Source organism: Megalops cyprinoides, chromosome 14 (genome assembly GCF_013368585.1).
Source record: "Megalops cyprinoides isolate fMegCyp1 chromosome 14, fMegCyp1.pri, whole genome shotgun sequence".
In the NCBI taxonomy this organism is placed as follows: Eukaryota; Metazoa; Chordata; class Actinopteri; order Elopiformes; family Megalopidae; genus Megalops; species Megalops cyprinoides.
Window position 1 is genome coordinate 12,269,418 of NC_050596.1, and position 22,473 is coordinate 12,291,890.

The 22,473-nt window shown below is 42.9% G+C and overlaps 1 protein-coding gene across 1 annotated transcript; it reads right to left on the reverse strand.

Moving 5' to 3' along the window:
* Positions 1–116: 116 nt before the first annotated feature.
* Positions 117–20,862, reverse strand: LOC118789076 (high affinity cGMP-specific 3',5'-cyclic phosphodiesterase 9A-like). The gene is given in 20 exon segments (XM_036545381.1): positions 117–419; positions 780–841; positions 1,012–1,107; positions 3,307–3,435; positions 3,842–3,946; positions 4,407–4,520; positions 5,085–5,241; positions 5,540–5,622; positions 8,594–8,698; positions 8,803–8,889; positions 9,629–9,703; positions 9,853–9,913; positions 10,289–10,373; positions 11,447–11,517; positions 11,665–11,719; positions 13,231–13,238; positions 13,283–13,306; positions 15,153–15,239; positions 15,880–15,950; positions 20,800–20,862. Coding segments are annotated over 19 exon segments (1,527 nt in total). The 3' UTR covers positions 117–419; positions 780–790.
* Positions 20,863–22,473: the final 1,611 nt, after the last annotated feature.

A 22,473-nucleotide genomic window follows, 5' to 3' on the forward strand; every position in this document is an offset into this window, starting at 1 on the left:
GAACTGAAGGCAGAATAATCATACAAGCGTGTCAAGCACACCTGACACCACGCATCTTTTGGAGAGATAATAAAGCACAACCGATGTGCAACAGCTGCAACAAGAATTTTGTCGTTATAGCATTTCTTTATTTGTAGCAAAGACCAAAAGTGACTATGTATAAATCTGTACATTCTGTATAAAACAAGACATTAAAAAACAACAACAAAAAAAGACTATAAAAGCTGAAAGTTGTTCAGTGAAGTTTTCTGTGCTGTACAGTTTCACATTCCCTGATAGAGGTTTTGGATTGTCAGTCAGTCGGTCCAGTCCATCCACTGCCTGCTCCCCCCGGCCCTGAGTTCATCGTCTTCCATGCTGAGTATCCACTATAGCAGAGAAACTCACGTTCACTGGTTCCAAGCTCTGGCAAGTCTTCCCTGTTGGTGCACAAAAGAAACACGAGTATTATATGCCAACTGGGTTTCACTCATACGACACATAGCCACATGTTTTGAGATTTTTAGACATTTGTTTGCCATGTCTTAACTTGGGCCAGAGCAGCTTGGCTTAACAACTGTATGTCAGGTCTGCTGGCACACGTGGAAGCAACCATGTACTAAACTGAGATAATATGTGCACAAAGCCTGGGCAATCAAAAGCAGCAGGTGTTTCACCGCTGCTGTCAATCTGATTGATTGGTACAGCAAATGACTGGGCTATTTGCCTGACTGTATGACTTGTTACAGTATACAGGGAATAATCAAACAAAAAAATCAATTTTCAAAATAGATACCAACCTCCAAATCCCTTATTTCTTCTTCCCACCCATGGTTAAATTCTCACTTTTCTTTTTCTGCACCTGAGAAGGATCACAGTGTTTGCTGCAGAGAGTTTCTGTCACGCACATAGACTGATCCATATAAGGACAAAACCCCATGCATGCACACACAGCACACAAAGCCAGACACGCCCGAAAACATGCACGTACACATTCACAAATACACACCATGCAACCACGTACGCACTCACCTCGTTCATGGCGTCGTCGATCTGCTTTAGCTCCTCGTACCTGTCCCGGGACTCCCTCAGAGGCTGCACCATCACCTCCTCAATCTGGGGGAACAGCTGTAAGAGAGGATCACAGAGAGGAGCGGGTCACTCACACCTCACCGCTATCCTCATCAGCATCAACATCATCATGTTCTGGTTGTTCTATTCACACAGGGTTCCTATTATTCTTCTAATTAAGAGTAATTTTCCAAGCATTATAATTCTAATGTGCATCAATCGGGTTATAATTCAGAGGAATATGCTAATAACAATCATAAACAGTCGCAACCTTTATCATAATCACCGGCTCTGTTGTCAGTTGATACTGTGATATTAACAGGAATGGCTGCTGTGGGACAGTGCAGTGGGACAGTGCAGTGCATTATTGATTACAGAACTGGGCCCTGGCAGTAAAGGTGACTAAAGCAAATAGCAATCTATTACAAAAAATACTGTATCTTGTTCTCAATTAAACAAATACTACAATAACATATAAAGCTAAAACACTGAAATTCCTAACATCCTACATCTACTTAGGATAAAAATCAGCTCAACAGGGACCTTAAACATGAGAGTGAAAGAACTGAAAGAGAAAGTTTGCCAGGCATTTTATGCTATATAAAACCCAACAGACAGGGGGATGACAGACAAATTACAAAACAGAACAAATACCCACTGTTCTGAGAAAATAAAATGAAAAGGAAAACAACTGACAATATATACCGGGCAGAATTAGGCCAACTTTGCTTTCATCCAACATATGAAAAATTGGCAATGACATTCTGGAGTAATTTTATAGAAGCTGATACACCCTCTGATCACTACAAATCCTGCAATACCAAGAGCTCAAAAGCTTCAAAAGAGTCCCTGGCCAGCCTTAACAACCCTTAACAAGAGTACCTTCAAATCACACAAAATTGAGATGCATACACAAAAAGAAGACAATACCATCTGTCCATGGTGAAAAATATAAACAAATGTACAAAAGCGTGTCTGAGAGGTTCTGAGATTCCTTTATTTTGGTGAAGCGCACTGGCCTTGCATCTCTGTGCTTTTCACATTTAGTCAGGAAATGCAGCTATTGAAAATGGATGAGCACAGCCAATCCTCTCTGGGCTGCCAGGTCTCCATGGCCAGACTGCACTTATTCAGAGGGAGGTGCCACTCTTACTGTGAGAGAAAAGGGAGTGTGTAGCACTGCAAGTGTTTTGTCACTCACTAGATCCTGAGGGACGGTGAGTAACAAAAAGAGAAAATACAGACATATCATTTGTGGTTTATGGCTATTATGACATTGATGATATGTTTTGTTACGTTTGGCATATGTTATTTCAGCTCGTGCTTTGGCAACATAATTGGGTACTTGTAATGACAATGAAGACAAAGGGCCTGAACTGAAAATTGAAAGGGAGCGAGACAGAGAGTGAGCGATCAAGAGAGAGGGTGAGAGCTGAGGGAGAGTGAGAGAGAGACAGAATAGAGTAGAGAGACTACAAGAAAATTTCAGGAAAGGGGATGAGAGGATGGAGGGGTGAGAGAGTAACAGAGAATGAGAGAATGCGGGAGGAGGAAAAAGAATTGAGGGGAGAGAAACAGATTAAGAGTGACATTAGGGACAGAAACATAGATAGACAGACAGATACAGAGACAGAAAGAATGAGAGACATAGAAGGTGGGGGGTCAAAAGAGGGGGAGGAGAGAGAGGGACAGAGGGCACAGGGGAGGAGTGAAGGCGTTACGTCCTGCTGAGGGTGCTGCGAGGCATGGGTGTCCTGCCAAAATCAGAAATGGACTTAATTTGGTTAATTATCACTATCCTTATACACCTCCTCCTTTGCCCTGGAAACTCAGAAACTCACTGCCCCCACTGCTCTCATTATCATCATCTCCGCATGGATCCTTCCTGGACTGGCAAGCATTCCACTCGCCCACTGTGACATGTCATTTTGGCTTGGAAAAGAGCCTGCATAAACACATGATATTTCAACAGCAGTATTGCCTCAGTCTATGAACTAAGCATTAACAACATTGTGTCATTATCTATGACACAATGGACAGGAGTCTGATTCAGGTTTGTGGATGTTCTCCTGGAACAAGAGCAGGCGGGTTTAGGAAGGGCTGAGCTTGCAGTATTTGACTCTATTTGGCTGGGAGATTTCCAAGGAAGCCTGAGAAGGCTTCCAGTTTCTGGAAGACCTGGATCACTGAATCTTTTTTCATCATCACTACATCCTGTTACACCATCGGTACGCCACTGCTGTGGAATGCCCTTACCTTCATGACGGTCTCAAACATAGGGATGAGGACAAATTTGATGAACCCGATCTGGGCGGTGGGCTTGGTGACCTTTTCCCTGTCCATGAAGGGGGCAACCGGGAGTCCCTCTAACTTCTCCCTGTCACTCTGAACAGGCGAGGGAGGAATATAACCATAGGAATTTAGTATCCAGGTGAGAAATTAATCAGACAGAGTTACTGAAACTGGAAGGCAAAGCATGACATGGTTCTAGATCAAGGTCACAAATGATTCTCCCTACAAATGTACATTACAGCACAGGGGTGGGGAAATATGACAGAAAGGCAAGATAATGCTGACTCAGTGATCGATGAGTAAGTGACAATTGAATTGTCATGAAGATGAAAGATAGGTGAGTTACTGTACCAGTGTGAAACAGGTTTGAAACCAGTGAATTACTGCATTGCTGACAAACAAATGTGTTATAGCACAAGTAACAGACAGGCAAACCAGGTGAGTTACAGCACAGGTAAGATGGAGGTGAAGTACCTGAAAAAGCAGGAGGAGTTCTTACCTGCATGAAATACTCCTCTAGTAGGCAGTCCACCCAAGGTTCAGCCACCTCCATGGGACGTACCTCATTTGAGATGTCGCAGCATTTGATCAGCACCATCTTCAGCTGGGGTGGAAGACCGCACAGACAGAAGAGCACGTTCAAGTTAACATACACAGAGCAAAACAATCAGGCAACATACGCCGGGGAAGAGTCACATACAAATGGCTGCACAGCTAAGAGACCACATTTATGACAATATACACAGAACAACACATAAATGTGATAGTACCAGAAAAAAGGTGAGAAAAAACAAAGTAGCACAATTAGGGCATCTGTATAGTTTAGCAAAAGTCTTTGTGGTTGCAGAAAAGGTTCACTTGTAAGTCGCTTTCTATAAAAGTGTCTGTCCAATGAATAAATGTAAATATAAATAAGTGACATGTTCAATGTCAAATGATGTCAGGAGAAGAGGTTTCTCTCAAGGTTAGAGATAAGCTTTCTCTAAGGACAAGAATTTAGAGGTAAACAGCTAGGTATAACAACTCATGTCTTTTGAGATGGATCCCCCCCAATGGGTTCTTACACAGGTGACGTGCTCCTCATTGCTGAAGTCAAAGTTATCCACTTTCTGCTTGAAGGAGTCCAGGATCTCGCCATGCCGGGCCATGTCCGTTGCCAGGATCAGCGTTATTGTTCCCTGAGACACAAAGGGCAGGGGAGAGGAACCATTAAATCACCATGGTTTCATTACTGTTGTGATCAAATCTAGTGGTAACAAGCAGGGCTCATAACCCAAAGGTTGGTTCCATACCCAAGTTGTTGTACTCTTGGGCATGGTACTTAACCCTAAATACCTCAGTAAATATCCAGCTGTATTAATGGATAACATACAACATTTGTAATATGTGTAAGTAGCTCTGGATAAGAATGTCTGCTAAGCAAATGTAATGTAATGTGAATTATACTTTGGTATAAATACATAAATCAAAATAAATTTAAACTACATACACAAATTACACCAAACTCATGTCACTGAGCAAATAAAATCAAATAACATGGTTAGGCAGCCACTAATTAAAAGCCATAAAGAAAGCAAAGGTAATTCATTTAACAGACATACCCACGCACATACTCACACAGACACAAGCACACACATACAGGCAGAAACACACAAACAGGTACTTGCATTTGTAGCCCCACAATAACATACAAATACAAACACAGTCACACACACAAAGGCTGAGAGTGAACAGACGCTCACCTGCCGTATCTGCTTGAAGGCCTCGGGGTCGAAGTTGGAGAAGATGTTGCAGTCGGGCTGGGAGAAGATCTGGAAGGCCACGGCGCAGTGATGGTTCTCCAGAGGAGAGATGTCATTGTAGCGCACTGCTAGCTCTGTCCTAGCATTGATCTGGTACCTGAGGGACAGGGACAGGGTGGTGGGGCGGGGAGCAGAGGTGATTGAGAAAGGGAAAGAGGGAGGAGGAGGTGGAGAGACAAGGGAGGATAGAATGAGAACAGAGAAGTGGCAGAGAGAAAGAAGGGGACAGTAAGGTGGGGGTATGCAAAGAGGATGAGGAGGAGAGCAAAGGCAGACAGGAGAGTGGAAGGAGGAAGGCGAGAGTTATGACAGCAATGAAGAGGGAGAGAGCAGGCAGCCTCTGTAGGCTTGTTGCCATGGCAACCAGGAATGTGACAATGCCGGCGCTTCCTTACGTGTTGTTGTAACCGGGGTGATCCAGGTCGTGGCACACAGCAGCGGTCATCAGTATCAGAATGTCCACCTGTGTGAACTTCTCCTGTAGGAGACATGTGGGACGCTTATCAACCACACCACTTAACAAGTGTACAACAGCAGCACCCCAGTGGGGAAGTGAACCAGAAACCTTTTGGTTATGAGCCCTGCTCCTTACCACTACACCACACTGCATTCTGAGCAACCACTTTACCACTTTTACACAATACTGTAGCACTCTGACTGGCCACACAATTTCCTACTTGCATTCAACACCATTACATTTTTTTACCTTTTCCCCTTTATTCACCTTATGTTAGAATAGCCAGTTGTATATTAGGACTAGACTCACAGCTATATCTACTGTGTTCACTCAGGAGCGCTGAAGTGAGGTTTATGCAGTGCTCAGGTACACCCGCTGGCAGCCAATGGCTATTTTTTGCACTTCAAGTTACACAGCACACGACTGCATGATTAGCACTCATTGCAGAACAGGTGGTACTCCGCTGATGTCCTCTGAGCAGCTCATAGGTGCCTGATGAATTGCGGGGTGCTTTGAGAGCAGTGAGACAATGAAACCCTGGCAACCCTACCCGCCCCGTCCCCAGCGGAACAAAGCCAGTTTGCTCCAATGCTCCCACGCATTATTGACAAATAACACAGCTGAGACTGGGCCCCGGCCACAGAGCTCAGCTTGTACTCAAAGTGAACGCCTTAACCATTGAACTACTCAGGAACCCCAAAAACCATAGTCAACCATTTTAACATTCTCACACAACACTGTAGTATTCTGACTGCCCATTTAGTTTTGCCCTCACACACTACATCATTTCAGCCTCTCATATCTTGTCCATCACAGTCCTGGTTACTCATAATTTGTCCATCACAGCCCTGGGCATTCCCTCAGGATTAGACAGTCATAAACTCAAAATCTGGGTGATTTTGATGGCTCCACACCCCCCAGGGTGCAGTGGGGAATGATGGGCAAAATGTTCCATCTTGGGTTTTTCCTACATTAGCTGGGAGGAATAATACTGGCCCCATAAGATCTGACTTTGACAGACTGTTCACTCGTCTGTTCCCAGAGGAGTGCATGAAAAAATTACTTTCGGGTTCATTAATCTGAGAATAAACAGAAATCACAGTGACTCATGTGTGCCAGCTAAAAATGTACTTTAGGGGAAATTTGAAGAAAAAAAAAAGAAAAGACAGCCTTTCCTTAAATAACCCCAGGAAATTGGAAGCCATCTGCTCACCCCCGAGATCGCAACCCTAAAGGAAGCATTTCAGGCTGGCAGGACATCTGTGACGGAGAAATCAATCACGCCATTATGCCAACATGGGCAAACCTGATATTACTATTTCTGTGGGAAGCGAACCGCACTTGATCATGGCTCACTCCTTCAGCTCCTAATTACTTTCGTTCTGGCCATCGGTGTGATAAATCGCCCGCATAATCAGACGAGAGATCTCCACGATAATGAGATTTGTTCTTTGCCTGTTTCCTCTCCTCTCGTCGCTCAGATGGGAGTGTGTCTGCTTTCCCAAGTGTGTGTATGTGTGTTTGTGTTTGTATACGTATGTTTCAGTGGAAGAGGGGATCTGATTATCCAATGTACACGACCGCTGGCGTATGTCTGGTTGCCAATGCGTGTCTGCGTACCCTGCTCTATGTGAGAGAGAGAGAGAGAATCTCCATCTCACAATGACTCAGCATGGAGGAGGAGGGGGGCATCTGGTTCTAGTGACTCAGCCAATTATAGCACTAGTGATTGTTCCAGAAATCAAAAAATTCCTTATTTGCCTGGGCATGCTAGACAATGTGGAAACAGGAGCAAGGAGAGAGGCTTTTAATTCTCCACACTGACTTGTCTGTTCTATAGCAAGTGCTGCTCTTCAAAGAGAAATGAAAATTTACATTCCATTCCATCTTTGCCATTATTTCAAAGATTGAAAACAACACGTAAAAAATAAAAGGTCAAAAAAGGTTTGACTGTCACAATCACAACAATAGCAAATGTTCTAACTGACTTGTCATGTTCCTACTCAAGAAGGCTTAGCTTAAAAGGCACTAGTTTTTAAATTCAAATGAGTGGAATGAGTGGAGTGCTGGTCAGTATCAGAATAAAAGAGGCAGTGAAGCTAAAAGAATGAGACAGAATTACAGAGAGGTAGAAAAACAAAATGGAAAATAGCCAGAGACAGTGAGAGATGAGTGACAAAGAAATAATTATCTGAGACCTTCACAGAGCAAGGGGCACAGAGAAAAGAGATGAGGGTATGAGTCATACTAGACTAGCTTTAATCTGAGTGATACTGCACATTTTAAAGAACACTGTCATTTGTTTCCATTTTTAAAATGCATTTTCATTTCTTTTCACAAGCGGATATTCTTGTCCTTGGGCACATTTGGAGCTGTTTTTTTCTAAATAAAAGATTCAAAATGGATGTTACTAGCATTTGCAAGAGTGAAAACATTTGAATGAGTTGTCAGCTTGTAAAACAAAACCCTGAGGGCTTGCTGAGAAGTGCTGAAAAACTTCATAAAACGGGCAATAAAATTGTCTTGGGTAATATCAGGAAACTTCCCCAGCTCATAAATTTCACATGGGACCACAGTTACTGAAGTGTAAAGTGGAGAGGAAGTCAGTGCATTCTTCTGGGACCTCATTAGAACTTTCATTAGTCTATTTTGGATGGTGCTGATGAAAGAGGTGTTGCTGACAACCCATAGTAGGGAGGAGAGTGCCCCGCCTGCTGCTGCTGTGTGTGTGCGTGCGTGCGTGCGTGCGTGCGTGCGTGCGTGCGTGCGTGCATGCATGCGTGTGTGTGTGTGTGTGTGTGTGTGTGTGTACCTGTAAAATTAGCAAATTAGTAAGAGAGAGAGAATAAGGGTTACCAGACTATATGAAAGAGAGGGTGTGGTATCTGCAAACTGTAGCATGGGGGGGTGTGGTTATCTGCAGGCAATAGTTTGAAAGAGGGGGTGGTTAGATGCACTCTGTAGCATGAGAGAGAGTGGGGGGTGGGGTTACCTGCAGACTGCAGAGGTATATCATGCTGTACATCATCTGTGTGACACAGAAGCAGTGGCGGAAGTTGTGGAAGGGATTGTTCCTGTAGTTGTCATGGATACAGAGCTGCCAAGGAGGAAGAAAGAGAGAGGTGTGGCGCACTGTCTGGCAGAGGTGTCAGATTTGATGGGCGAGAGTGTGCTGGGATTTCTGGCACTTGCTGCTCTTACCAGCCACCTCTTCAAGGTGATGGGGTTGATGTTGAAGTCCTTGACCAGGCCGAGGTCATGGTACATGTGCTCCAGGCAGCTCAGCATCTGCAAGGAAGCAACAGTGTGATGTCACTTCCTCTTCCTGTAATGCTCACCCATAGCCAAAACTCTCATCATGTGTGGTGGGGTCATGCTGATCTTTATGGAGCGTGTGTGTGTCATGGGCCCACGGTAACAATTACAGTACCGGAAACAGTTAGACGTAACACACTGACACTGAGAGACAAGAACAAGAATTTTCACAGATATACAGTAAACACAAATGGCTCAATAACACAGACATGAATGTGTGACATTTGTGACAGAAACAAGCTACAAATATTTACAACAAGGGCATCAAGGGCACATAGTAGGTTTAAAAATGTAAATATAAATTCCACAGGATGGTGTAAGAAAGTGCAGACTGGTTCATAGTGCAACAGATTGTAGCAGGAAGAAGCATTTTATATATCATTTATTATTATAGTAGTGCAATACCATGTGTACAGACTGTGAACTATAAAACAGGAAACACAAACTTTATAGCTTATGTTTCCAATCATCCATCATACACTGATCTGTATTTACCATCTTTTCAAAAGTGTTAAATTAATTTGATTTGTGTTTGGTAGGTCATACTTATATAGTCATACACGTGAAGAGGCTTATTCAGCATATTCGGATCACTGTTCATCTTACGTAACAGCTCAATGGTGGCGAACTCACTGAGAGCTCAGGTAAATGACAACTGACATCTGGTCGAGGACCCGGAAACTCTGCTTTATATCTGAAGTGCAAGTCTCACCTCATTGTGTTCCCACTGCCAGACATCGAAGACCGGCTTCCTCAGAGCCTCCATCGTCTCCTGGGACAGATGGTACTGTGCACAGCCACACAGATGCACACAGACACAGAGGGAGAGATAAGAAACACAACATTGTGTGAATCGTTTCATACATGTGATCTGTTGTAAATGCATGAAAAGGTGCAGTGAGGGTGTGGTACGGTGAAGCTAAATGCCTGCAGTACCTTAGGATAGGAAGGCACATCTCTGCGGGGTGTTAGCTTCTTATTCTCATCAAGGAAGCTGCTGCAGTGCGGGGGGAAATTATCCCATTAATCGATTGCCTGATTAATCAACCAATCAATTAATCAATTAACACTTTCACAGTCACATAGGGATAGAAAAAACATCAGTCCTGGTTAAATGAACCTCCCCCACCCTGTGATCAGTAATATGCTACTCAGGGAGACTCCAGGACCAAGGTCTGAAACCCAGCTACTGACCAGACAAATGAACACTGTCTTCTTTTATGGACTTGATGAATTGATTAATCTCTAAATTTGGTCGTAAATTTGTGGTGTAAAGCCATATGATTTTGCGAAAACAAATAAATCCTGCCATCATGGACAACTACTTCCAAGCACGCACACACTACTTCCAAGAACGAGGGTTCAAAGTCACCTGTTGTTCCTGGAGGCCATCTCTTCCCGGAGCTTCTTAATGTCACTGCGACACTTCTCAATCTCCACCACCTTCAACCCCTCCACTGCAGAGAGAGAAAGAGGGGTGAGGATTAGAGCTGGCAAGTCTACGCTGAGAGTATGAGCGAGAAAGAGAGAAAGACAGCTATGACTAAGGGAGAGAAAAAGGGAGATGAGTAGTGGCAGGTGTGCTGGCCACGGGTAACCAGGTAGCAGGTTGTGGACTATGCTGTTTAGCTGCAGCAAGAGCAGTGATGAACAGACAGACTCTGCAGCTGCCGGGCAGCCAGTTCTGCATTTCTCCAAAGCAAACACATGGGTAAGACAAACAGGTCCTCCACAGTACAGTCACATTGTGTAATTTACTCTGTTCCCAATGCTATTAATGTTAACTGTCACATACACTACCTTGGGCTGAAACTAATGCACCAAGCTTTTGTCAGAAACATTTGGCATTTTCGCTCCTTCATGTACACGCTTAACACAGTCTCCTCCCTGCCCCTCCTCCCTCCTCATGTGTGCTGGGTTTTTATGGCTCGGGTCACTGTGGAGACTGAGGTTAGGAGGGGATTGCCATAGAGACAGAGGTTAGGATGGGTCTCCATGGGGACTGAGCTGAGGATATATCCGCATGGAGAGTGAGCCTAGATGGGGTCTCCGTGGAGACCGAAGTCAGGAGAACTCTGAACTGTGGAACACAGCTGCGTGATTACAGAATAGAGAATAGATGTTGAAAAGATGAGAAAAGATTTAATGCAAGCTCATAACCACAAACCAGTTTCAAGATGGTAGTGAAACCTACATCGCAGTTCTAAAAACATACTCAGAAGAAAGAATGTAGTGAATGTACTCTGAGCTCCAGACAGGGCTATGTAAGGTAAGGGCTGCCCTTCCTAACACCAATTATAACCCTGCAACTCTTAAATCCTGGCGCACTGAATTGCATGATGTATTCTAAAGTGTATTTTGCTGCATACATTTTCACATGAATAACCTTCATATGGAAGTATTCAGAATGCAATGGCTAACTTTACTTTGTCCATTGAAATAAAAATAAGACAACAGCAGCAAAAACACACACACACACACACACACACAGTTGGGTCACACACATGGAAACAAACAGTAGATCACCTACACTCCACTCTTTTCTCCAGCATGGCCAGGCGGTTTGTCACGTCGGTCTTCAGCTCGTTTATTTTGAATGCCCTGCAGAACGCACACAGCGAGGACACGGTTAACCACAAGTGATCACATTCATGCAGTACAAAGCCCAGTGATGGTGATAATGATAGCAACAATAATAATAATGAAAAACTATGCAGGTAGAGTATAGAGAAAATAACAGGAGCGTACCTGGAAAACTGCTCTGCCACCTGAGTCAGTACATTCTGGAAGAGCTCCTCTTTATCTGAAATGGAGGACCACAATGCTAAACCGCATTGCACAAAATTCAAATAAAGCTGCAAATAAATACCTTTAATATTGTGATAGATTTGACGCACACGTCTAGCTGAGTCTACCTCTTTTGTTCCACAGTATACTGCATGAAACTCAGAAAGCAGAACCCTCTTTCCTTCTCTCACTCTATGCCTCTATCGCCTTCTCTCTCACTCTCTCTCCCTCATTCTCTCTATCTCTCTCTCTCTCTCTCTCTCTCTCTTACACACACACACACACACACACACACACAGGCACACACACATAAACACTCAATCATACACACATACACAACGCAATCAAGTTAGAATGCTTTATTGTCATGGCATTATATGGCTGGCATGTTAGAAACAACAATCAATGAAAATCATACATTACCCCTCTCAGACCCATCTTACTAAATCACAAAAAATCACAAATGGTTAGCAGTATAGTATATATATAGTATAACAGAACACAGGTGAACAGGTGCCTGTTGATAACAGTAATGGACTTTTATCTTCTTTAGCTTTAAAAATATCACATAACATTGAAATAATAATTATAATACATTTATGTATACACATGCAAACATACACACACAGATAACCTTGAGACTCTGTAAGCAGCTCACTCTTTATCTATAGCGGAGAGGAAGAGACTGACAGAAAGAGAGATAAAGAAAACGGGAGAGAGAAAAAGTAGAGAAAAGGAGGCAGACCTGATGTTTGCTTTCAGTTCTTCACCTCTCTCAACACCACAGACTCAAGCCCCCAGAGAGAAACTCCACTGATCAAAAGCCTTCAAGCGGTGACATGCATCTCTGCTCCCGCAGATAACAAACACTCAGGCGAGGAGAAAACAACCGTCGGCGATTACAGAGCCTGTCATGTCCTGGACAAAGTTCACTGGAAGACCAGGGACAAACTGCGCAGTGCAGAGTGCTCTTCTTCTTATTCTCGCCTCTCCATACATCGAGCACACAGCGTGTTTGCCATCAGGGGCCAGAGTTCAGGGGCATCGCCGTACCCACCTCTCAGGATGTAATGAGCGTGCCGTATGAGTATGTTGCTTGTGCGAGTGTGTGTGTGTGCGTGTTTGTGTGTATGTGCTTGTGCGTGTGTGAGTGTGTGTGTGTGTGTGTGTGTGTGTGTGTGTGTGTGTGTGTGTGTGTGTGCATGTGTGTGTGTGCATGTGTGTGTACGTGTTAGTGTGTGCTTGTGTGTGTGTGTGTGTGTGTGTGTGTGTGTGTGTGCGTACGTGTGTGTGTGTGTGCGTGTGTGTACTGAAACACTGCCGGGAAGCCATGTTTTATGATGGCACCCGAACTAAACCAGTTAGCACTGAGACAGAGAGGGCTGGTTTTATGACCTTTTTATGGGGATGTTCACACCTGCGCACACCGGACTGCCCATGTTTGTGCAGTCAGTTGTGGGAACTCTCCGAGGTGACCTACAGGTAAGGGGCCGGTCAGGATGTTATTGAAACATCCTCAAAGCAAACCTCCTCCTCTGGGAAAAATACAGCATTGCTATGTGACTTATAGTCAGCGCACAGAGAGCTGTGTCCCACTCCCTTCCTGCCACCTTATGTTCTCACAATGTTCCTGATATGATGTGTCCATGTGGCATAGGTCCTAGGCACTGTGCTGTTCTGGCTGTGTTCCGAGAACATTATTGTGCAAGAGCAAGTGCATTCACACCTCAGCTTCTGCTTTTCATTCAGACTTTTTTATTTTCCCTGCTTTTCCCACCCTAACGTTGGAGTCACCAATGGAGCGTTAAGCTCACCTCAATTCTACACTCCCCTCTCCTTGTGCTACCCACTCCTCTCCTTGTGTGCTCTGAGACCTGCTACCGCTGCCAAGAGGTATTTGTCACTTTTACCACAAGCCACACAGTGTACCACAGGAAAGCTAATGGAGCAGTGTGCTGTTTACTGACAACAACCTGGTAAAGTTCTCGGCTCATGACAAGCTACTAGGAGGTGTTCATACATTGGCGAGGAGAGTACCCTACAGTGGGACAAAGCCACTAATGTGGACCCCAGGTTATCGTCGGTTAGTGACATACCCAGACTCAGACTAGTGACTTAGAGCTTACTGGGCTCAGCTTGTGCTCGGAGTGAGAGCATTCACAGCCTGAGGCGCTCGGCAGCCCAGTTCCTCGTTCCTCCTCTCCTCCAGCTGAGTGCACAACCGAGGGACGCACACCAAACACCTTTTCCGTTCTCTGAGCATCATGCTAGCGCTAGCTAGCTTAACCAGGCATAGACTGACTGTGGAAAGGTTTCTACCTCAGGAGGTGTCAAAAATAACTTTCAAAGACATTCTTAAGGTTTGATATAGGACCATAAAGGCCATTTTCAGGACTTTACCACACTTTCAGTAGCGAAACAGGACACATCAAAAGGGTAGTCAAGAGAGAGTGAGGCTTCACATACCTAGATGTGAACTACAATTTACTCAGCCACTGACTTATTTGAACTAATAAAAAGTCATTGCTTTCTGAAAAAAAAAACAGGATTGGTTAAAAAGTTAGCCATGATAGCTGTATGCATTCTGGCCTTCATGAAATACTTGCATTACCGCACAAAGGAAATCACCGCTACCCATTTTAGCTCTTCAGCATGAGCGCAGACGCAGTGCTGTAATCATTAAGTGAATCTGTCAGAGCTGTCTGCAGAGACTCACCAGCAAGCTGTCCCCCAGTTAGAGGCACCACTCGGTACGGCGACCTTGAAAACGAGAGGACACAAACAAGGCCACTGAGATAGGTAGCAGTGTGACACTGAAATATGCCCCCCTTAACACGTTATCCTTTCATTGCCTTCCATTCAGATTCTCGTCGATTGTGATTTAGCAGTGTTTACGCCAAAATGTATGTATGTGTGTGCCTGCACATTTGTGGATGTGAGTCTGGTAATTCTGTGTATGTTTGTATGTGAATGTGTGTATTAGTGTGTGTGTGTGTGTGTGTGCGTGCGTGTGTGTGTACTGGGAGAAGGGGAAAGGGGGAGGGGGTACTGTAGACTTTGAAACCAGCTAAATGAGTTTCCTCTTTAGTCGAGACTTGTCATGTTTACTGTACAAATACAGATGGTTTGGATAAGGCCTGTGTCAAGAGATAAGGACATCATCAAATATTGCACGGTACTGTTAGACCGCCTCGAAATGACCATACGGAACCCATGTTAAAATAATACTGCAACCGTGTTACGTGTACCTCTTTCTATATCCCTCTGTGAAGACTGTTCCTCTGTGACAAGCACAGAGTAAATTTGTGGTTCTAAAATCTGCATCCTGCAGCTAGTGGTGTATATAGTAAAATTATACACCTGTACCAATGAACCATGCGAAAATCAATACTCTCTCTACATGCAAGGACAGGTGGAAATCAATAGTACCTCTATGCACAGGTGAAAACTGACACTACCTCTCAGAGTTGTGTGGCATAGTGGGGTCGATGGACACCATGGCCCCCGTCACATCCAGAAGGCAAATGTTCATGTTCCTGTAAGACAGACACATCACACTTGCCTTTAAACCACATGTAAGATGCAAACAGAACACATATACAGAAATAATGCTACTGTCAATCACATCAAGTTATTTGCATCATATATAATTCTTTCACAGATCCCCTTAGCTGGGAGAACTTACACAGCACACATCTTTACAGTAAATTTATATAGGTGGATATTCAGCTTAGGTAATTAAGCTTCAGGGCCATGCAAGGGTACCATTGCAGCATCCGGCCTGGGCACGTCCCAGTGTCTTCACAACATTATTATTTTTTAAATATATTTAATTTACCCTGGAGGGTCAACTCAGAGCTTTTGCAGTGATGGAAATCAAGGTGTTTAAGTAATGAAAGGTGTAATCTCACAAATGACTGATGTATTTACATTATTTGTTTGTATAATAAACAGCATTACTGAGGGTAACTAGCACTTACAGTAGTTTAGACATTTAAAAAACTTACTATCAATTTATATAGCAAGATACTCATGGAAACAATCCAAGTTGAGTACTTTCTCCAGAGGTACAACAGCAATAACCCCAGCCAGGATTTGAACCTGAAACCCTTGTACCTACAAGCCCACATCCCTAACTGCTGTTTCACACTGAGGACAGACAGCTGGAGCTCCTACCTGGGGACTCCAAGCGCCGTGCAGAACAATTCCTTGATGTCACAGGGGCTGCAGAAGCGGCTGAACACAACCTTGACCGAAATAAAATAAAAATGTGTCTCTTTCATTCCCAAAGCAGCCCATGCGCCCTGATCATGCCTTTAGGAGTGCAGCCGATTCACAATCAGCAAGGTCTCTATTTAAGCTGGTGTAAAATGGGAGGATAAATACATGAAATTATCCTTAATGTGACAGGAAGAGTGAATGTGCATATTCAAGGAGCAAAGAAAAGGGCTGACAGCAGTTTCCCCTAACCACCTTACTGAAATAAACAAATCCCTGGAGAAAGGGGTATTAATGAAAGCTTATTTGGGGCCTCTTGACTGATTCTAAATATAATATGTTCTCACTACATTAAATTTTTCATTCATTCAACTTAGAAACAGAGTGATTTTCTCAGATTTGATGGGATTTATTTTTAGCGTTATACCACAAAGACAGATTGCCAGGACCCCTTTGTGAAAGTTAAAATAAACCTCTGATCCCAGCGTGAAACAGAACAAGGTGACAAAAATAGATTGTGAAGGGAGGTCAGGAGGGAGTGGGATGGAGACACAGAGAAAGTCACGGGGGGTGGGGGGGGATGTGGTTGGGGATAAATGTGGCATGACTGAGAGCACTCTAATGCCTGGAAGTGGCAGCTCTACGCAGCTGCCAGAGACATAATTCTGGCCCAGGTCAGGGTCAAATGTGGACACTGTACAGAGAATACTAAAGGTATACAGGTGCCTTGTAACTTCACCGCCGGATTGCTGTCTTAATTGTTTAATTGCTGATTGTGATTGTCAGCATGTGTTTTTAATTGAACAAAACCAGCCATTGGTTAAGGAGCCACAATTGCCTAATTATAAGCATATTAAATACAGGTGTGTGAGTGGGCAGCAGTAGACTTGCTGCTCCTCTGCTTAATTATGTGTTCAAGCTTGTTGCTTTTGTTTGTTGGTTTTTAAATAGCTAGATAAAATATTGGTTTCTTGAACAACTGCTCTTTCTGTTTATTTTTGAGATAGGTGTTGGCCAGCTTCTTCACACTTTTGCAATGCTCATTTTATGTTAAGAAAATAAAATGTTGTAAACTCAAACTCAGAAGTATGCTCTTGCTGCAATTATGACAAAAAAAATTCCCACAGGGCAAATTATAATTTTAAAAATGCCTTCAAAATAATGGTATAAATTGAAAAGAACAAACATTTCACTGTGCCTCTTAAACTAGCTATAATTTCACAAAAGCAATGAAATAAGCATAATCATTACCAATAAATGATATGAGTAATAGATATTGTATCTTTGGGTGGAAGATTGCAGCTTTGTTACCTGATAAAGTGCTTCCACTCAAACCGCACTGTAAAAAACTGCTGACAGCCAATACTGTATTCCTTTGTTTATACTAGAGCTTCTCTGAGCACAGAATTATACTGTCGCTGCAAGCTTTGAGCCTGCTAAGTCCCTTATTAATGTTGTTCTTCATTCATTATTTATCAAGGTGAGTCATTCTCATGTTTTACATTTCCTACAGCCCACATCAGAGCACCCACTCCGCCTGTTCCACTGCTCATTTTCAACAACAACATAGTTACACCATATTACTGCTGTTGGACAAAATTTCATGTTTTATTTACACATTACACATTTATATAGCTAGATGTTTCCTGAAGCTGTTATGGTTACGTACTTTGCTGTAGAGTGCAACAGCAATGTCCTAACAGGGAACTAAATTTTTAATCTTAGGTTGCTCACCCATTTTCGTAACCATGCTCCATAATAACAAGCAGTTTAACAAAGAATACAACATAACTGAAAAGCAAAGCAGCCCTATAAAACCAGCTAATTCCCATAGGAGAGCGCTCCAGGCAGAAGCATTGATGTTCCTTTCAGGTGGCCTTCACTGCAGCAGCGGAGAGCTACACTGTGAGGGGATCTGTGCGGCTTTGTTCAGCGGTCTCCTTTCTTACACTGGTGCACGTGTACATGTGGGTGCAACTCAATGGCAAGTAATAACCAGGGTGGCAGTGTGGCATAGTGGTTATGCAGCCAGACACGTAACCTGCAGGCCATCTGAATCCCAAGTGCGCACCCCTTGAGAAACGTGCACTGTTAGAATTGCTTCAGCAAACGTCCATGCATGTAACTGAACGGTATATGTGTGTAAAGTCTGAGCCACAAACTGTAACCACAATGGCTCGGAGTGCCTGCTTTGTAAATGAATGATGCAATATGCAAAGGTGTTTGGCACCCCGATTCAGACCACTGCAGGATCTGTGAGTTAATAAATGCATGCAAAATACTACTTTGCTTTGTCTATGATCATGTGAAGAGAAAAAAAACAGACTGCAAAAAAGAGACATTTCCTGCCCAGAGGGCGAAAAAAAGAAAATCCTCATCACTGCAGGTGCCCTCCCAAACAGTACATGTTATCCAGAGAAAGCCTCAGAATAAACTAGATAAACTAGACACTAAATCCTTCAGATATCAAGCCAAACAAAATTCTAAATGTATACTGTTTTAACATGTTTCACCCACTGGTAGATTTTTTAACATTTAAAAAAGAAGATTGTGGTCTCCGACTCTTTGGTTCCGTTTGTGTGAGTTCAGGTCTCGTCTGATTAAGTGTACCTTGACCACATAAAACACTTTAAATTGTAGGAGTTTTATTCCAGCCAGAATGCCCTGACCCTTTTATGGCCCCAGCATTTCTCACCAATATGACACAGCCCACATGGCAAAGATGCAGAGTAGGTGTTAGGTACTCAAAGGTGCTAGAAATTGCCTGTAAGTGCCGCTCCAGGACCAGCTGCTCAAACCTAAAATCTAACCTGAACCTTTTTGAGATAAACAGCAAAATTAGTCCTAAACCAGCATTTATGGGCAACCTCTGCCTTGAGCAGATTAGGTACAAAGGAGCAGGGGACTCTTACTTCTATAAAATGATACAAATCCACCCACAATTCTCTATTCTCTGCCATAGAGGATCTACATAAATCATTTCCCCATCCTCCTTGAAGAGGATCAGAGCTGCTGCATACTGTCATTGCGGCATATTGTTGCCTGCTATAACACAAAAGCGCATATCTCACACCCTGAGCGCTTAAAGTCTGTAATATAACATTGCATTTTTATGTTTGAAATTAAGCTTCTTTCTTATGAATTCAACTTCTTTATTTGCCCAATCAACTACAGGCCAATGAAGGAAGAAGCTGAGCAAACGTTGTCCTAGTGTTCTTTGTATTCTAGGAACATTGTGTGTTTCAGGGGTCATAACATATGCTCACTGGTGAAGAGCAAATTTGTTTATGCAATTTTATTATGTCCACCTCATGGACTGCTCCCTTATATTACCATTACAAGCAGAACTATGCAAATACCCTCTCGTTAGGAGCCCTTTAACATGACCAAGATGCAGTGTGCAAACTTAATAAAGAGGGACCATGACTGATTGTAAAAGAGCTTATTACAGAATGTGTTAACTTAATGTCCGATAGTACTGCACTTCCCTGGTGAGGCGTACACTCCCACTAAAGAGTGTTCAGGTTGGAGAATCAGAGCTGAATTGGATCACAAAATATGGAAAGTAGAGTGAAATAAGAGGTACAGTCTCTCCCAAAATGCCACTGTACCCACGATTCCTAGCCCTGCACGACATGGACAGACTCTTGGGGGAGGAACACAGGCGTGCAGAACTGGCAGCCCAGTATGCGGCTTCCTGCTACAGCCCAAGGCATAAGGAGTACCTCATTTGCACTTTTAACTTTTAACCAAATCATCTCTCACCAAACACCGCCATTATACCTCAATAATCCTACTTTAATTTAATTTATCTATTATATTACTATAATACTATACTATAATATTCGTAATAGTTTTTGCCTATATTGTAATGAAGTATGTAGGTGTGTGTGTGTGTGCTGTGCGGTGCTGTGCTGACATTAGAACTCTGTGCTCTCTCTGTGGCGTTGTCAGAAAGGGTAATTACTGGCCCACCTTCCCATCCCCCAGTCATATTACAATTATCAACCACCCTCATCTTCTTTGTACACCACACTGAACCTTGTCACTATTGTGTATTTGATGGACATATTAGATATAAATAATAACAGGACCATAATGGCAACAAGACAAATTGCCAAAAGAGATAGTCTGTACAGGCTGGTACTGATCTCATCATGATCTTACCATTTCATTCATTTTCAACCATTGCACCACCTTTCACCTTGCACCCAAGAAAATTTCACAGTTGTAATTATTATTATTGATTATATAATATACATAGATCCCCCCCCCCACACACACACACATACATTATTCGACCGTCATGATAAAAAAGCACCGTCACGAGTACACTGTCACGAGCGGGTTTAAGTTTGAAATTTGCTTTTAAGTGACAGCGATATAGCAATAAATTTCAAGATGTGCTGGTGGGTAGAGACAGACACATGAGGTTGCTAGTTGCAGGTACACACAGTAGCACAGAACAGCGGCGAAAAGTGACCTGTTGACGCCGTTAGTAGTAATGCACTTTTAGCTCTTGCTGCTTTGGCTTTAAAATAATGTACCGTAACATACCAAGTAATAAATATTTTTACACACATATACGAACATTTTACATACTCATCATACAAGCCTTAGAGGCTACCGCTTTTGCTTTCGTCACATAATCCTTCAGTGATTTCAGCTTTCAGGTTTGCCTTCATTCTTTTTTCCCTTTCCCCTTTTAGTTCTCATTAAATAAATAACTTTGATGAGGTGATCATGAAGTGGCAACTCATAATACACGCGATCATGCCTTTTTAGGACTCTAACGTTACTGCAGTTTGTCCAGGGACAATAGAGAGAACGACTACAAAGAGCAGTGGCAGAGAATCCCGCGGGATGATTGACGGTTACCTTCTGGATCCTGCCATCGACGTCCAAGTAGATCATTCGGTACGCCGAGGACGCGGACCCCATGTTTACCCTGTCCCACTCGGTGAAACCCAAACAGCAGAATAATGTTTCCGCGGCTGTCAATCGGGAATAAAATCCGGATCGTCAATTTGAAAGTCTACCGGGAATTAATTCGTCGACCCAGCATCTCTCTACCCCTACAACCTCCCCCCCTCCCTCTCTTCGCAGCTGCGCCCGACAGTGTGAGGGTAGTTACTGGGAGAGAGGAGAGCGGTGAGCATCCCTCTCATCGCCATAGTTACCCGGCTGTGCAAGAACATTACAGTCCGGGCAAAAAGGTTGGCTGGAGTCGTGCATACAATGTCACAATGTTTTATACAGCACATATAGTTTGTCAGTCCGCTGGAACACATGATGATGTATTCAATTTTTTTCCAATATATTTCATGAGGAGAATGTCTTTCAAGTATTATTCGGGGAGTATACTGAGCAGATCTAATCCAAATAAAGAAAGGAAAACAGTACAAAAAACAAAAACAAACATCAAAATCTTAAAAAATAAATTAATGGGACCATATGTGGGCGGTGTAAAATTGACCAATCAGGTGGAACAAGAGGATACAAAAGCAATTTAGCATGGTTCAAAACGTGGGCGTCCAAAGTGCCTCACCAGACGTCAAATCAATCAGAAAACTCGTTTAGGGCTTGGGCTTGATATGGAGGAGTGTGATGATGTGTGTGCGAGAAAGAAGGAGAGAGGGAGAGAGAGGGTGGAATCTAATGTGCATTATAATGCTTTTATATTATTATATATTTTTATTTTATAATAGACATTACAATACTTGTTTTATTGTGCTTTTGTTGCAGCTGTTAGCTTTTAACTGTTTAGTCATTTTAGATATTTCTGATGCTCACATAAATATAAATTATATGTAAACTGCTTTATAACCAAAATATTTTCTTGATTTACTTAATAATAGAAATATTATTTTAGTTATTATTTGCTTGACAACTTTATTAAAACTGGCAATCGCTGAAACTGCTCTTTATGCAGATAAAGCATGTTTGAATTTACCTGAGTGAGCGCGTGTGTGTAGTATGCATGCTTGTAGGGAGAGAGGAGCTGTCCATACTAACTGTACCACCTGTCACCTTCACCTGGACAGGAGACCAAAACAGCATCTATCCTCAGCTCTTCCCAGATATTTTAATGTCAGACAAATCAGTTTCCTGGCCCATGTTATATTACAGTTTGAGCCCACATGCTGGAATTAAAATGATCACTCATTCTGATTAGCCCTTGCCTGCAACTATTACAATATCTTACAGCTGAATACATTTTATCACCTGATCTCAGCTCCTGAGTTGGGGGTAATTGTAAACCAACCAATGGTGCTTGACAGTGTCTTAACTTAGAACAGCTATACCTATACATCCCTCTCTTTGGAACACAGGATGTAATCATCACCCCCTAATGTGTGACTTTATCCTCCAGGGACTTGGTGCCATTTTGGGAATTACTGTACACTGCCCTGATTTAACAATGTGCATAAGTGAGCTTGTTAATTGACCTCAGTAACCAGCATCAAATATGTCAGCATCTTCATTATTATTATCAATGAATTAGAAGTGATTCTGGCAGGGAAGTTTGTCAGATAGGCATTAGGGTTTTAA